The 16468-nt window shown below is 40.4% G+C and overlaps 1 protein-coding gene across 10 annotated transcripts in view; it reads right to left on the bottom strand.

Annotated features, from left to right (window-relative positions):
- The window catches only part of FREM1 (FRAS1 related extracellular matrix 1), a 165033-nt gene that overhangs the window by 35541 nt on the left and 113024 nt on the right, over nucleotides 1-16468 (bottom strand). For 6 of the 10 annotated variants that reach the window (XM_036021575.1, XM_028512504.2, XM_036021573.1 and 3 more), the window contains 2 exons: nucleotides 8438-8852; nucleotides 138-339 (listed from right to left, as the gene is read on the bottom strand). In XM_036021575.1, the coding sequence (XP_035877468.1) occupies nucleotides 138-339; nucleotides 8438-8852 (617 nt within the window). Of the gene's footprint in view, nucleotides 1-137; nucleotides 340-8437; nucleotides 8906-16468 lie in introns of those variants that run through there. The other 4 variants (XM_036021582.1, XM_036021581.1, XM_036021579.1 and 1 more) reach the window with 4 other exon arrangements.

The following is a 16468-nucleotide window of genomic DNA, read 5'->3' as shown; positions in this document are numbered from 1 at the left end:
GATTTGTAAACTGCATCTATCAGTAAGCCCTGGGGAGTGTTTACCAAATGGGCCTGCACATAATTAAATTGCTTTCTAGCGTTGCCAGCCACTGCGTATTTTAAAACGAGCAATTACAGGAGTAAGGAAGGCAGTACCTGTTGTCGTGTTCTCCAGATGTCCATGCTGGGGGCCTCGCAAAATCTTGAAGATAATCTGATCATCCTCGGTGTCAGGGTCCGATGCCTTCAGGACCCGGGAGGTGATGTAAATCCCATAGCAGCCATTTTTCAGGAGTCCCACTTGAGAAGGGGGATGCAAGTGTGTGATGTGGGGTGCTGCTTTGTCTAGTCGGTCCACCTAAATTGTCAATAATTACATACAAGTTTAAATAAAGGCGTCTCATTCCCATGGGGTCTTAAGGTTAACACTGAAAAACATCCAGGAATTTCATTCAGATTCTTTATCCTCCTCCTTTGTTAATTTCTGCTAAACACTGCCTTGTTCACAATATCCTCAGCAACTATCATAGTGCCTGGCATAGAGGTGGACTTCCCATTGTAAACTTTAACCAGCTTTATTTATTTGTCTGACTCCTCCATTAGGATTTAATCTCCCCCCATCTATTGCTTACACCTGGCACAGTGCTTAAACCATAACAAAGGCTCAAGGAATATTTATTGATTGAATATATTAAGATTTACCAAAGAATTGTATTGTAAACATAATGTTACCTCCACAGAAGGATTCTTTCATTTTTCCAATGTTTGGTGATTTATAGAAATAGTTAAAAAGGTCTACAAATGCATTGTACATTTTTTGTTATATCTTTGTTCAGAGAGCAAAGAAGTTCAATAAAAATAGAAATATCTTAGTAAGAAAAAAGTCAGAGGTCATTGTTTATAGGCATTATATAACCATTTCATTAAGGATGAGAGCTAGGTGCCATAACTAAACAGGTGAACTCAATTTGTGAAGATGGTGGATGGGCAATCACTATGAATGACGGAGGTGTACAGGTTCGAACACTACAGAGGGCCTTATTCGGATGTGATATGGAGGTCAGTCCATCTTGCAAATAACTGTTGTGTGTTAGGGATGGGGCAGGTGTAGACCAATTAGCACAATTCACCACTGACACTAGCAAACAAGGACAGGAACACTACCTCTATCCCCCTTACTCCTAATCATTCAATTCTTAACTTCATTTAATCAAAAATTAAATATGCATGGCCCAGCAATTCTATTTCTGGGTATTTAATCTGAAGACAACAAAAACACTCTTTGAGAAGATACATGCACCCTCATGTTTAACGCAGAATTATTTACAATAACCAGGATATGGAAGCAATCTAGCTGACCACTGACAGATGAATGAATAAAGAAGATGGGGTATATATAAAATATGACTCAGCCATAAAAAAATAGAATCTTGCCATTTGCAACAACACGAATAGACCTAAAAGGAATTATGATAAGTAAAATAATTTAGACAGAAAAAGACAAATACCATATGAACTCACTCATACATAAAATCCGAAAAAAAAAAATCAGGACAAATGAATAATCAAAACAAAATAGAAACAGATTCACAGATGCAGAGAACAAACTGATGGTGGCCAGAGGGGAGGGCAGTGGAGAATGGACAAAAAGGTGAAGCGGACAGAGAGGTGCAAACCTCTAGTTGTAAAATAAATAAGTCACAGGGGTGTACAGCTTAGGAAATATAGCCAACAACATTGTAATAACTTTGTATGGTGGCAGATGGTTACTAGACTTTTCATGGTGATCACTCAGTAAGGTATATAAATGTTCAATCACTATGTTGTAAACCTGAAACACATATAATATGGTATGCCAACTATACTTTAATTAAAATTTTTTTGAAAGAATCATAAATCATGTTGGATAATACTTAGAGGAACAGGTATTTTATATTTTGCTGATAGGAGCACAAATTAATGAAAATTTTATGAATAGAAATTTGAGAATAGAAATATATATATATATATATATACACTAAAATGTATGCATACTTTAATCTAAAACTTTCACTTTTTAAACTATCCTGCAGAAATAATTAGACATGTACACAAAAATATAGGTACAGGGCAAGCAAAGGTTCACAGTTGCATTGTGACATTCTTTTGAGTTAATTAAGCTTTTGTAATAATCAGAACCTGTGTGGCTTTTTCCATATGAACTGTAAACCTCTTTTGTCCACCCCTGTATGTTCACGAAAATATAATTTATGACAGCAATTAACAAAGTTCCAGAAAACATAAAAGTCTAACAGGGGATTCATAAACCATCTCTACCTGAGACTGAATGCTGTGTGGCCTTTAAAAATCATGTTTTCAAGAAAGATTTAATGACATGAAACAAAATTTGTAACATAATGAACAGTGGAAACAGGCAATATGCATAATAGTACATATAATATCATGCCATTTTTAATTGCACAGAATAAAAGAATGGAAGGAAGTTATCCAACAACAGTTATCTTTGGGTGGTATGATTGTGAAGGGTATTTTCCTTATCCTTTTCTGTAGTTTATGAATTCTTCAAAATGAGTATTTTATGAGTTGAAAAGCAACAGAACATTTCCAAAAGTTAGTCATTCTCCTTTCCTGAAAAGTATGGATGGAAAACTCAAAGCTGTGCCGTTGGGAGGGAGGTGGAGAATTACCTATGCTTCAGGGCCTTTTCAGGCTTCAGCCCTCAAAGGCTTCAGGGCCTTTTCAGGGGGAAGATCCTGCAGCCATGGTGGCCAATAGGGCTGGGAAGTCAATGTCAGCAGAGAAAAAAGAATGTTTCACACCATGGAAGACATTCTTCAAGTTGATAAATAGCTGAGTACAGCTGGTTTTTTTTAAAATGTTGTTTTTCTTGAAAACAAAAGTATTATAAGAGGAATGAATTCCTGTTGTGATCAATTATTTCTTAAAAATTTTAATATCTAAACTCTGGTTATATGGTCCCCTGTTGTGCCATTGGTCATGTTTGTGCTAAAATGCATCCTAATCCTATTAAATTTCTAGATTCTTCAAAAGCAGATCTTCTGACTCAGTATACCAAAACCATTTTAAAATATTAGAGTATAAGACATTTTTAAAGAAGATTATCTTCATGAAAGTTCATATAGTAAGATACTGTTAACATACGTAAAGAAATTTAAAAATACAAAACAAGGCATATAATTACTATTTTAAGGAATCATGTATTGGACAGTTTTGCACAAGAATAGGAGAAAGAGAGACTTCCAGCCAAGATGGGGGTGTAGGTAGACACCCTGTGCCTCCTCACACAACCAAAATAAGGACAACAATTTAAAAACAAAATAACAACCAGAACTGACAGAAAATTGAACTGTATGGAAGTCCGACAACCAAGGCATTAAAACAGACACATTCATCCAGACCAGTAGGTGGGGCAGAATTGAACATCCAGGCAGAGAGGGGTCAAGGCACAAAAAGTGGTGGCACCGGGCACACAAGACAGCAGTTGGCAGGCCCTGGGTGACCAGGCAGCGGCTGGCAGACCTCAGGCACAGGTGGCAATGGGCAGACCGGGCAAGGCAGCAATTGTGAAATGAAGCACTGTGAGCAAGGCGGCTGGCTGACCAGGTGGCCCTACATTTGCCCACAGATAAACCAGACAAAGCTGAGGAGCATGACAGAGCGCTCCGGCCAGGGTCCCAGCACTGGGAAATAAGGCCTCAAAACACCAATTAAAAACACCTGTGGGAGTTGAGGTGCGGGGAGAGACTTCCAGTCTCATGGAAGAGTTCATTGGAGAGACCCACAGGGTCCTGGAATGTACACAGGCCCATCCACACGGGTATTAGCACCAGAAGGGCCCAGTTTGCATGGGGGAAGCAGTGGAGGGGACTGGGATCCGACAGAGAGCGGAGTGGAAGCCATTGTTCCCTCTCAGACCCCGCCCCCACATACAGTGCCACAACCCAGCAACTGGGTTGTCCCGCCCTGGTGAACACCTAAGGCTCCGCCCCTGTTACATAACAAGCGTGACAAGACAAAAAAAAATGACCCAAACATAAGAACAGGTCAAAGCTCCACAGCAAATACAACTAAACGACCAAGAGATAGCCAATCTATCAGATGCACAGTTCAAAGCACTGGTGATCAGGATGTTCACAGAACTGGTTAAATTTGATCACAAATTAGATGAAAAAATGAAGGCTACGCTAAGTGAAATGAAGAAAAATGAAGGGAACCAATAGTGATGGGAAGAAAACAGAAACTCAAATCAATGGAATGGATCAAAAGGAAGAAAGAAACAACGAAACAGAAAAGAATGAAACAATAAGAATTCAAAAGAATGAGGAAAGGCTTAGGAACCTCCAGGACATCTTTAAATGTTCCAACATCTGAATTATAGGGGCACCAGAAGGGGAAGAAAAAGAGCAACAAGTAGAAAAGTTATTTGAACAAATAATAAAGGAGAACTTCCCCAATCTGGCAAAGGAAATAGGCTTCCAGGAAGTCCAGGAAGCTCAGAAAATCCCAAAGAAGTTGGACCCAAGGAGGAACACACCAAGGCACATTCTAATTACACTAGCCAAGATTAAAATGAAGGAGAGAATCCTAGAAGCAGCAAGAGATAAGAAGACAGTTACCTACAAAGGAGTTCCCATCAGACTGTCAGCTGATTTCTCAAAAGAGACCTTACAGGCAAGAAGGGACTGGAAAGAAGTATTCCAAGTCATGAAAGGCAAGGACCTACATCCAAGATTGCTCTATCCAGCAAGGCTTTCATTTAGAATGGAAGGGCAGATAAAGTGCTTTGCAGACAAGGTCAAGTTAAAGGAGTTCGTCATCACCAAGCCCTTATTTTATGGAATGTTAAAAGGACTTCTCTAAGAAAAAGAAGATAAAAAACATGTACAGTAAAATGACAGCAAACTCACAATTATTAACAACCACACCTAAAACAAAAACTAAAACTAAAACTAAAACTAAAACTAAAACTAAAACTAAAACTAAGTGAACAACCAGAATAGGAACAGAACCACAAACATAGAGACCACATGGAGGGTTAGCAACAGGGAAGTGGGATGAGGAGAGAGGGGGAAAAGGTACAGAGAATAAGCAGTATAGATGGTAGTTAGAAAATAGACAGGGAGAGGGCAAGAATAGTATGGGAAATGTAGAAGCTAAAGAACTTATGACACATGGACATGAACTAAAGTGGGGGAATGTGGGTGGGAGAGGATTTGCAGGGTGGAGGGGAGTGAATGGGGGAAATGGGACAGCTGTAATAGCATAATCAATAAAATATATTTATAAATAATAAATAGAATAGAATAGGAGAAGGACCTTGGCCTGGAATATTCAGAGGAGGTTTCATAAAGGTAATAATCCCTGAAGAGTGGCAAGGATTTAGGATGGATGAAGGAAAAGTAAAGCTTTCATGGAGGAGAGATGAATCAGTTATCTGTTGCTGTGTAAGAAATGACTCTAAAACATAGTGATTTAATACCATAATGATTCATTTAGGAAGAGGAGGAGGAGGAAGAGAAGATGGAGAAGGAGGTGAAAAAAAAGGAGGAAGAGGAAACAATGATGACAGCAGTGGCAGCTATATATCCTTTTATGATTACTTTTGTTGGGTTTACTGGAAATCTTCTGATATGCGTAGACCATAGAGAGTAGTGATACTGATCCTTTCTCCCTCACCTCCAGCCCTGTCCCCTCATAAGGGACATTACAGAAATCTCTGCAGCAAGACTGCAGCATCTTGGTCAGACAGACATGACTTCCTACAAAAAGAATGTCAGATCAGCACATGCTGTATCAGTAAAATGCACTGAAGTTTTATGCTTAAATCCAGTAGCTTTGCCCTTGGTTTCCGAGTTCAGGACCATCAGAGTAGCACACCCAGTGACTTAATTGGACCAATTCATCACTCAGTGGTTGATGATATCATATTGTCTTGCCAGAAAAAGCTCTTGAAGGCAAGAAAATGATGAGGTCATTTCTTCTGTACTGCTTGGGGCAGGAGAAGGTTAGTCATTTCCCAAACTGCCTGACCTCTCTGCTTAGAGACCAGAAAATTCAGAGGAATTATGGGAGAAAGTTTTAGGCTTTCTTTGTGTGGTTTTTACACATAATGATTTGAGGGGGAGGGGCAAGGGAAACCTCCCACTATTTTTAAAAGATTTTATTTATTTACTTGTAGAGAGAAGGGAGGGAGAAAGAGAGGTAGAGAAACATCAGTATGTGAGGGATGTATCCATCGGTTGCCTCTCACATACCCCCAGCTGGGGATCTGGCCCACAACCCAGGCACGTGCCCTGACTGGGAATCAAACCAGCAAACTTTTGGTTTGCAGGCCGGTGTTCAACCCACTGAGCCACACCAGCCAGGGTGAAACCTTCTGCTGTTGATGACAAAGAAACTTTATATCATGTATCCAACATTTTCCTATCAGTAAATTCTGAAACTTCCAAAAGACAACTCTCTCATGGTAACCATACTCTTTAAGATGAGTATTGGCATTGCAAGAGACCTGATCTAGTACTTTCTTCAAACTCTACCCCCTTCCTTCTTGGCTCTGGAATGCAGAGGAACACCTATGCTCACATGCAGAATTGACAAATGCTACAAATTTGCTGCCAATAGACCCAGAACATTATTTCTGGTTGGAGAATACAGTGACATTTTTCTACCTAGTGTGGGGAGTCAAAAGTCCATAAAAAATTGTAATCGACTGAAGAGTGAGATGAAACTAAACAATAAAAATATAATAAGCAATAAAACAATAATTTTACTATGCACAAAGTACTTGTATACTGTACAATGACATCAATACCTTCTCTCTTCTCTCAGTGCATCACAATTTCATGACATTTTCTGGATCTCCTTAGTCTCCTCTAGCACCCATTCTATGTCATCAGGACTTTCCACCTTTCTACTCAGATCCCAGCTTACAAAGAGACGATGTCATATTTCGTTTTATGTGTCGATGTAGCTGAGCTCTGATACCCAGCTGTTTGGTGAAATGCCAGTCTAGGTGTTGCTGAAGAGATATTTTTCAGGTGTGACTACATTTACATCAGTAGACTTTGAATAAGACAGATCACCCACTAGAATGTGAGTGGGCCTCATCCAGTCAGTTGAAGACCGTAAGAGAAGAGACTGAAGTCTCTTGAACAGAAGAAATTTTGCCCCCAGATCTGCCTTTGGACTCCAGACTGCAACATCAACTCCTGCTGGAATCTCTATGCTGTTGGTCTGTCCTGCAGATTTTAGACATAAAGACCCATGTGACATGTGTGAGCCAATCCTGAAAATCAATCAATCTCTCTCTCTCTCTCTCCATACACACACACACACACGCACATCCTATTGGTTCTGTTTCTCTGGAGAATCCTCACTAGTACAGAGACTAAAGAGAAGAGCAAGGGGAAATTATTATTTTGCATAATCAGAAGGTATCCCGAAGTAAGAAACAGATACATCTTTTTTGCTGTTGATGGAAGTGTGTAGAATAGGGTGAACCACATCCAAGAAGAGCGGATTCAGGGCTCTAACAGCCAGACACACTTGATGTGTTTTGACTGAAAAATGGAAAACACATTATGCCCTCCTAGAATCATCACCATAGTGAACACAAATGTGGCAGTACAGTGCTGTAGAAAGGACACCAGATTTGGGGACAGAAAGGTTTGAGGTTTTTATGTATATTTCAAGAAATTATTTAACTCCTGAACATCTATAATATGGAGATAACATATTCCTCTAAAGATTTTTTATGAGAATTAAAGAAGATATGGAAAGTGGGTCTGACCTACACTTATTGCTCAGAAAAACTGCAGCTGCTGCAAATATCACCCTCATTGTTACCACATGTGGAGCACTGACACTGCCCTGTTGGTTTCCATACGTCTAGTTGAAAACCATTAAAATGATAGTAGGTGACATGGACCAGTAAGCATCATCGTAATAGTATAGTTAAATATTATAACAGTAGTTATAATATTAGATATAAATAGATATATATCGATATTACATAATATTAGATATTGAAAATCTAATATGTCTCAGGAAATATGCTGGTGCATTGAATACCTACTCTTATTTCATCCTCACCACAACACAAAGGAGAAAAAGTAGCATCAGAAGAGTAAAAGAACGCTCTCAAGGTGACACGGCTAATCAGTGGCAAAGCAGAAATTCCAGCCTAGGTGTGTCAGACTCCAAGGCCTGTGCTTTTTGTTCCTTTCTATATTACCTACCACTGACTCTTAAGGCCAATCATTACCTGTACACAGGGACCACATCTGTTTCGTTGACACTGATATGCCCAGCGCCTTGCTTGGTGCCGAGCACACTGTAGACACAGAGTACATATTTGAAGGAAAGAAGAAAATAGTTTTCCTTAAAGTTATTTTCTGCACATCAGTGGCAAAGAATTGTGTATTTCTCATACTTGCCTGGATGGTGAATGAAACAGGTTCTTGCCACACTCTCCCATCCACAACAAAGCCTTGGTTCGACCCATCTGTGGCCACAAAAGTAAAGCGGTCAGTCTGGGAATCCCCTCCTGAGTGCCTGTAGGCCACATTCCTTCTGTCCACATCCCACTGTGTGAAGTTGTGTTGGAGCAGCACTGTTCCCCGCAGGTAGAGCTGGCCATGCTGTGGGAGCTGAGCCAAAAGGAAGGTGAGGTTCTCCACAGCAGTGTCAGGGTCAGTCAGCTGCAGCAGGTCCGGGGAAAGCAGGCCCGTGGCCCCTTCGGCCAGTCTCAACCCCTTGTTCCTGGTCACCACGGGTAAGGCTCTATCCACAGTTTCCAGCACGATCTCAAACACCCCATGCTTGGTCTGCAGTCCATTGCTGACAATGAATCTGGCAAAGAGAGGCAAGGCAGCCTTCAGCATGGATTCTTGTGTCACCATCTACTGGAATGAAATGATAACAACACACACCTTTACTAGAGGATATGTTGTTTGGGGTTCAAATGAAAAATCAAGGGCAGGTCTTTTTGGAGAACACTGTTCTGTTAAATAAGTCACTAGGTAACACACAAATTGCCTATTCCACACCCAAAAGATTTTCTCACTAACATTGGTGGTAGACTCTGGTGGCAGAGCAGGCCAATACTGCCAGTGATATTTCTCTGGTGTGCCAGGGCTTAGCATAGTTCCTCACCCCACGTGGGAATTTCATGCCAAATTAGACCCACTGCATGACTTTGAAGAGATCACTCGTTTTATATAGTTATACTTTTGCAACTGTATTTTCTTTGTGGAATAAGATAAGCTTTTAATACTGATAATTAGAGGCCAATTCAATCAAGGGCCGAGTCGGCTGAATTCGGCTAATTCACTGTATATGTTTGTGGTATATTTTCTAAGGTCATACTACTTAGCCATGTAATCATGTCTAACTCATCTTTCCTTTCTGGCCTTCATTTTCACTCTTCTGCAAAGTGAAGGATGGACCAAACGGTCCCTATATACCACCCACCTGTAAAATACCATGCGATGCTCTACTCCCTTTCTTGTGCTTCTGCAATACATTTGCCTCTTACAAGGAATGTGGGAGTTATGATAGACAAGTAATCCTTATTTCCTTTAAAGCAAGGATTACTTCCCTGCTTTAAGGAAAAGAAAATTACAGCAGAAAGTTTCAGAAGTGTGGTGGAGATCCTAAGGCAAGTGGGAGGCAGAACTAGGACTAGAACCTGGGTCTTTGTGCTCACACCTTCTGCTCTTGCAGAGTTATTAACAAATGCTGGTCTGGCAAACCACAGGGGAAGAGTGGGTGTCTGTGTACCGCTGCAGAGTTGTAAAGGGAAAGCTGAAAGGATATAAATTCAAGATAAATAAAATCTCTCTCACAGTCTTGAGTTTGGGATACCAGAATGTGCTTCTGATTATATTGATCATAAATCCCATTACACCCACCACTGCAAATCTCAAAATAAAACTAATTTAAATGATCTTTAGAAAATTTCAATGTGTAATTTGTTTTAAGGGGAATTGAGAATGTCACAAAATTAAGCAAACAAAATGCACTATTAAAACTCCAGCCAATTAGAAAATCACTACTCTCAAAATATAACTGATAAATTCACTATAGACCCCCCAAACTTGAAAATAATCATGAAGTTGTGTCTATTAGGTTTTCTCTATGTGCTGTAGTTGCTAGAAATATTCATGGGGTACACACTCTTAGATTTCATAAATGTAAAAATCTCTAAAACTAATTTTAGCTGATTATAAACATTACATATATAAGAATTTTCTTTGGAGGTTCTTTTATTTTTTTTGGTTAATTTTATTTTGCTTATTTATTTTAATTTGTACTGGATTTATTGGGGTGGTATTGACTAATAAAATTACATAGGTTTCAGGTGTACAATTCTATGATACATTATCTGTATATTGTATTGTGTGTTCACTACCCAAAGTCAAGTCTCCTTCTGTCACCATTTATCTCCCCCTTTACCTTCTTCTACCTGCCCCCACCCTGGAGGTTCTTTTTTTAACTAGAGAAGAAATGGGGCTTATATGTATTTTATTAATCTGACAAATTTAACTAACAAGGTTTTTATTTTTTGCAAAACGTGTTTTGTCCTTCAAGGTTTGAGGGTTGTTGCTGTGCTTTTGAACACAAAGAAACCTGGAAGCAGGTTGTGTGAGCACAAGGAGGCACCGGCACGCCTGAGGCCCAGGGCTGAGAGGGATGAGCAGCTGGACCAAAAGTAAAGAGAGATGAGTTTGGCTGACCCAGATTTTGCTTTGAAGGCTGGAGTAAAATTTTTTAGCTTTTTAAATTATCTAGTTGATAAGACTGCCTACAAGGAAAATAAAGGAATCTATGTCCAAAAAGTTTAAAATGGTAAGAGAAATATAACACACAAAGCAAATCTTAACATTTCACATATCTAGACTTGTAAAGAATATACCCTGTTATTTTTCCCCACAGTATTATTTTACAGTTTGAATAAGGGGATTGAATTAACTTTGGAATTGTAAATAGCAAAATTACCTTGCTTCCTTAAAACAAAACCATCAATTTTCCTTTTGTAAAGCTGAATTTTTTGATAAATATTTTCTAAACAAATGGGGTAATTTTACTGCTGGATCAGAAGTGTTTACAAAATCAGGTATTTTCAAAAAAGTCAATAAAAAAACACACCCAGAAAAATGTCTGTGTTCAACTTTTTACTTCTTAGTCTCCTTGACCGTGTCGAAGACCAAGTGACAGGTTTACAAATCATGGTCTATTCCTCAGGAAAAGCTGTCCCTAGAATTATGACTTCATTCTGTTCTTTCCTGTTACTTTCTCAGATGTCTTCCCTGGAGCCTAGCATCTGACTCGAGGTAAAACCAGGAGGAGACTAGGCGTTCTCCCAATGCTTCCAATTGCCCCCTTTTCCACTTAACCCACCCAGAAACTTGTTTCATGCCTCCCACTTTACCCTCCTTCACAAAGTGGTTCTCCATTCCCTACCAGGTTTTATATCAAATGTGCTCTTGCAGGGAACTTTAAGCCAGTCATTTATAGTTGAGCGCAAATTTAAGCCAAGGGGCACATATGTTTAGTACTAGCATTAATTGTGGGATTCAAGACTTTGTGCCCCATTAAAACCTGTCAAATACCTGCAGAGAAGGAAGGGGAAAGTAGGCGGGAGCAGGGTCCAGGAGCCAGGAGGGAAGTGGGTGCTCTAGTCACTGCCAGGGCTTAGCCAGAGGCAACCATGCTGCTTCTCTGATTCTGACTATTCTCTCTAGAGACTGAATTTTGACGGCGCCTGACCGATCTGCAAAGCTCAGTCTCAGGATGGCTGCATTTACCTATGAGTGTGTGACCTGTTGTGAAGTTATCTTAGGATCCAGGCCGTTGGTCTCACGCTCCTCTCCACCTGATGATGGGGATCTGACCACGTTGGACATGGGCCGCCTGACATAGACAGATGGAACTGAGGGCGAGCTGGGCAGGGGCCATAGAGGAGAAAGAAATATGTTTACTGAGGCCAGTGTTTCCAGCTGGGACACTGAGGCAGCTGTCTGAGCCGACCTAAAGCTAATAAGCCAGTGGTGAAAAGGATGCAATTTCTAAATATGACTCAATCAAACACATCATTCACTTTCATGAGGAACAATGCAAACCACTCACAGGCAGAGAGACACTATCACAGAGAGAGGGAGGGAGAGAGAGAGAGAGAGAGAGAGAGAGACAAGGCGAACAGTCATGGTTGGCTTCCAGACAAAGCCAGCCTAGCAGAACAAGTGCGACAAGGTCAGCGCTGTTCATGTCTGCAAAGGGTAACCAGGTGATCTTCCAAAGGCTCCCCTGGCTCCCCCGCAAAGAAGCCCTCCAAACATATTCTCAAGTTTTAAAACAGCAGTGCCATTGCTATAATGGCACCTGTCCCAAGGTTAAGGAGCCAGTGGTATCAAGGTAGCAACTCCTTCTGTGGGTCTATTTTGTTTAACTTCCTTTATTACGCTTCCCTGAGAAAAGACAGCCAAGATGACCATTGTTCTCATGAAATTTGGGGAATGACTCTCAGATTTGCCTGGGTGCCTGCCTGGTCTGATTTCACCATTACCATGGTGCTTTCAAGCTTTCTGCATTTCCTGGCAATAGAGTTGGCTGAAGAATCTGCCATCTGTCATGGCATTTACAGGATAAAAATGGAATCATAAATAGAGCCAGTTCCTCAGGGGAAAAAAAAGTCCAGCCGGCATGTCAAAATGGGGGATATTAGCATGTTCTTTTAGTGCACGCCTGCCAGGAGCTGAAGTCAGCTTGCTAATCACTTGGTGTCATCTGTCCTAGAATGTGCTGCCAAACCTTTCTTCCAGGCCAGCAGCACCAAACAATGCTGGAGAAATTTATGATTCGCAAAATATTTCTGCAGAAGGTAAAATCTGATCATTAAACTCCCCCCTCGCCCCATTTAATTAATGCTGCCATACCTTACATTAAAAAAGAGGAGAGAGAAAAATCCTCTGCCACAGAATTTATCTCCTCTACCCAGCCAAATTTCTTGCCAGATTTAACAGAAAGCAACATAAATTTAGGTGATTAGATTGGTTGCATAGATTTAATTTTTAAAAAGCACAATAATCACACTTTCATTAAAACAGGCTTTCAGCTTTGGTTCCACGCCACCTGACAAACAACACAGTGGTCCATGATTGGGTTGGGGAGTGAGGAGATTAGAATGAGGGTTTGGGGCAGATGCTAGGCTCTTCCATTATAAATATGCAAAACTGCTGGCCAAACATCAGAACGACACGGTGAGGAAGTTCCTTCGCACATGTGCAGACTTTCCACAAATTAGTGGTACAATGAGGTATAATGGAAAGAACTCTCCAAAATGAGATCTCAGCCCCAATTCAGCCATGATTCTCAGTTATTTCAGTTTAGGTGACTTTCTTTGCCCAATAGACCCTATTTTCTCATGCATAAAATGGGAATAAACCATCTCACTCAAGGTGGAGGTGTAAGGAAATGATGTGCAAAAAGGGTCTAGAACACCACCTGATGTATTGCAGGTATTCAAGCAACACTATCTTTCCCACATGCAAGTGAAAGGATTGGATGAAATTGCTGCTCTCAACCCTTGTTATTTATTTTCTCCCTACAGACCTGTTGCCGAATCTTGAGTCATTCCAACATAATCTTCACAATTTTTACCATTTTCTTATATTACCTGTACTGCTATTACTTAACTCACCTTTTTACTTAAATGAATGTACTTAAAAGGAAACATTTCAACTACTAAAAAGTTAATCAGCATAAATACTACAAAATACATATAAGAAAAGATTGTTTTCTTAATTCTAGCTGGATATTGTTGCCCAATAGCTTGGAGCCTGGGGCCTGTGCTCTCTCTGTTGAAAAGGGAAAACAGTAAATATTGAAAAGCTGTTAAGGACAGATTAGCCCAGGCCCGAGACTTCCCTCTGGAAGCAGCCCAGAGCATGGAGAAAACAAAAAGGGAGTAGCTTCTCACTCTGGCCCCTCTTCTTCCTGGACCGGCCTGCCTTATTTTGCATCCTGCTATCACTGGTGGTACAAATAACACTTTGGGAAATAGGGCCACAGCATTTTTGCTAAAAGAAAACCTTGCTCAGAAGATGATCAAAAACTATGAACAGTAAAATGACAATAAACTCACAGCTATCAACAACTGAACTTAAAAAGAACAAAAACAAAAACTAGAACAGAATCAGAGAAATGGACATCACATAGAGGATTTTCAATGGGGAGGGGGGAGGGAAGGGAAAGAATAGGGAGAAGGTACAGGGAATAAGAAGCATAATTGGTAGGCTTAAAATAGATGGGGAGAGGTTAAGAATTATATAGGAAACAGAAGTTAAAAAACTTATATGTACAACCCATGATCATGAACTAAGGAGGGAAATGCTGGAGGGTTGGGGAGTGCAGGGCAGAGGGCAGATAAAGGGGGGAAACTGGGAAAACTGCAATAGCATAGTCAATAAAATATACTTAAAAAAAAAAGAAGTCCAGTACGTAAAACTAACCAAAAATCAAACAATCAAAACAAAGCCCTATTAGTAAGTTGGGGTGAGGGCCCAGGGCCCCACCAACTCAGCCCCTTCATTGTCTGTCTCTGAGAAACTCTGAGAGGGTGTCCTCAAATCTGCAGAACACAGTACTTAGAGCAGGGGACTGGGCCGGCCCACTGCCTGATAGTCCTGACTGCATTAAACCCCCCTGGAGAGCTCATGAAAACTCACATTCCTTAGACAGGACTTACCAAAGTCACCTCTCTGTGGTGAGGCCCAAGAATTTGTATTTTGATAAATCTCACAGGTAACTCTGCAAATCTAGAAAGTTAGGGGTTCCTAGGATAAATGATTTCTAAAGTACTATCGAGTAAGACTCTCTATAGATATGAATTAAGAAAGTTTTACAGTATCACCCAATGTGAAAATATTGTTTTTCATTCTTAGTTCATCACCACCATCTGACTAACATTCATTTTTTAACATCTTTATACATTTACTCATCAATAAAGTTATTAATGTCTTCCATAGACTCTCTGGTGGGCACTGGCTGGGAAGTGGCAATAAATGAGAGCAGAGTTCTAGAGACAAGCATAAAACATGAATCTGACACACGTGGATCAGACCCAGGAGCAACCACTCTTCGCCTTATGGGGGTGGGGGTGCGGGGGAGAACAATCTTCATTGTAACTTCTTTCCTCCCTTAAGTTCATGCTTGGTGTTATAAAAACTGGAGGTCAAAGGGGACCAAGGAAAAAACAAATAAAATGATAACAACAACAGTAGTAATAATAGCAGCTAATACTTATTTTGTTCTTTCTATGTGCCACATATTATTTTAAGTATTTTACATGCATAATCTCATTTGAACCTCCCAACAATCCTGTGATGCGAGTACTACAAGCATCATTCTTTCTCTCAGGAGAGGACGCCGGGCACAGGGCCTGTGTGACGTGACGAGGGTAGTGGCAGATAGTGGGTGACGGAGCAAGGCAGCCACTGCCCCCGAGCTTGCGCCACCACAGTTACCCCGCACCGCCTCTTGGGCAGAAGAACCATGTGGAGAGATGTGGAGAGGAATCCCCACGTCTCATGTTTTATTTAGTAGATGACTAGCAACGCTCAAGACTGAACTGGTGATAAAGATATTGATTAATCAAAGGATTATCAAATGATTGTCTGCTTGTTAAGGACATTTGTCAAGAGAAAAAAGAGGTATGAGTTCAAACTTCCCTGGATTTTTTAACAGTTCAACTATCCAAAATCTTAATTCTAAATGCTAAAAAGGCAAGAAAAGTCATTTTACTGACAGTGTTTAAACAGTGTTTATCACAGCAGACATATTGAACTTAGATGAAAATGTATGAAAGTAGTATTTGAACACGGGTGTATTGGTACACTTTACAATTTGTGGGAAACCACTGAATAACATAGAAGTACGCTACATTTATGTTATTCAGTAGTGCTTTTTGAAGGTTGTATTCTGACATGGTGAAAATCATTCAGAATCCCTGCATGTACGACAGATGAACCAAAGCTCTCAGGGCCTCCTTCTTAATTGCTAAAACTCAAGGCTGGATGTGTACCATGGTTCCCCCAAAGGCTAGTCCAGGATTTTTTGGTTCTTATCCTAGCCCTGAAGACATGTCTTTCTATTGAGGACTTCGACTCTGCCAGCTTTGAGAACTGCTAGATGATAGACCCTCTAGAGTTTATCCTGCTTCGTGTGACTGGAAACAGATTTCAGTATTTTAAATGAACAGAGACTTTCATTAATGTTGTATCTTTGCCTTTTCACCAGATTGTTATTCATTCCAATGATTTATGTGATACACAATCCTCGAACAGGTGCACAGCCCCCAATTACAACACTGCTTCTATGGGGAAATGCGACCCATGGTATGACAGCGTGATTTATGACACAGTTCGCCAGACACACTGTGTCACAAGGCAGGATCTGCCTATGCCAAA

The sequence above is a fragment of the Phyllostomus discolor genome, chromosome 3, assembly GCF_004126475.2.
Source record: "Phyllostomus discolor isolate MPI-MPIP mPhyDis1 chromosome 3, mPhyDis1.pri.v3, whole genome shotgun sequence".
Taxonomy (NCBI): Eukaryota; Metazoa; Chordata; class Mammalia; order Chiroptera; family Phyllostomidae; genus Phyllostomus; species Phyllostomus discolor.
This window is presented reverse-complemented; position numbering and strand designations above follow the sequence as displayed.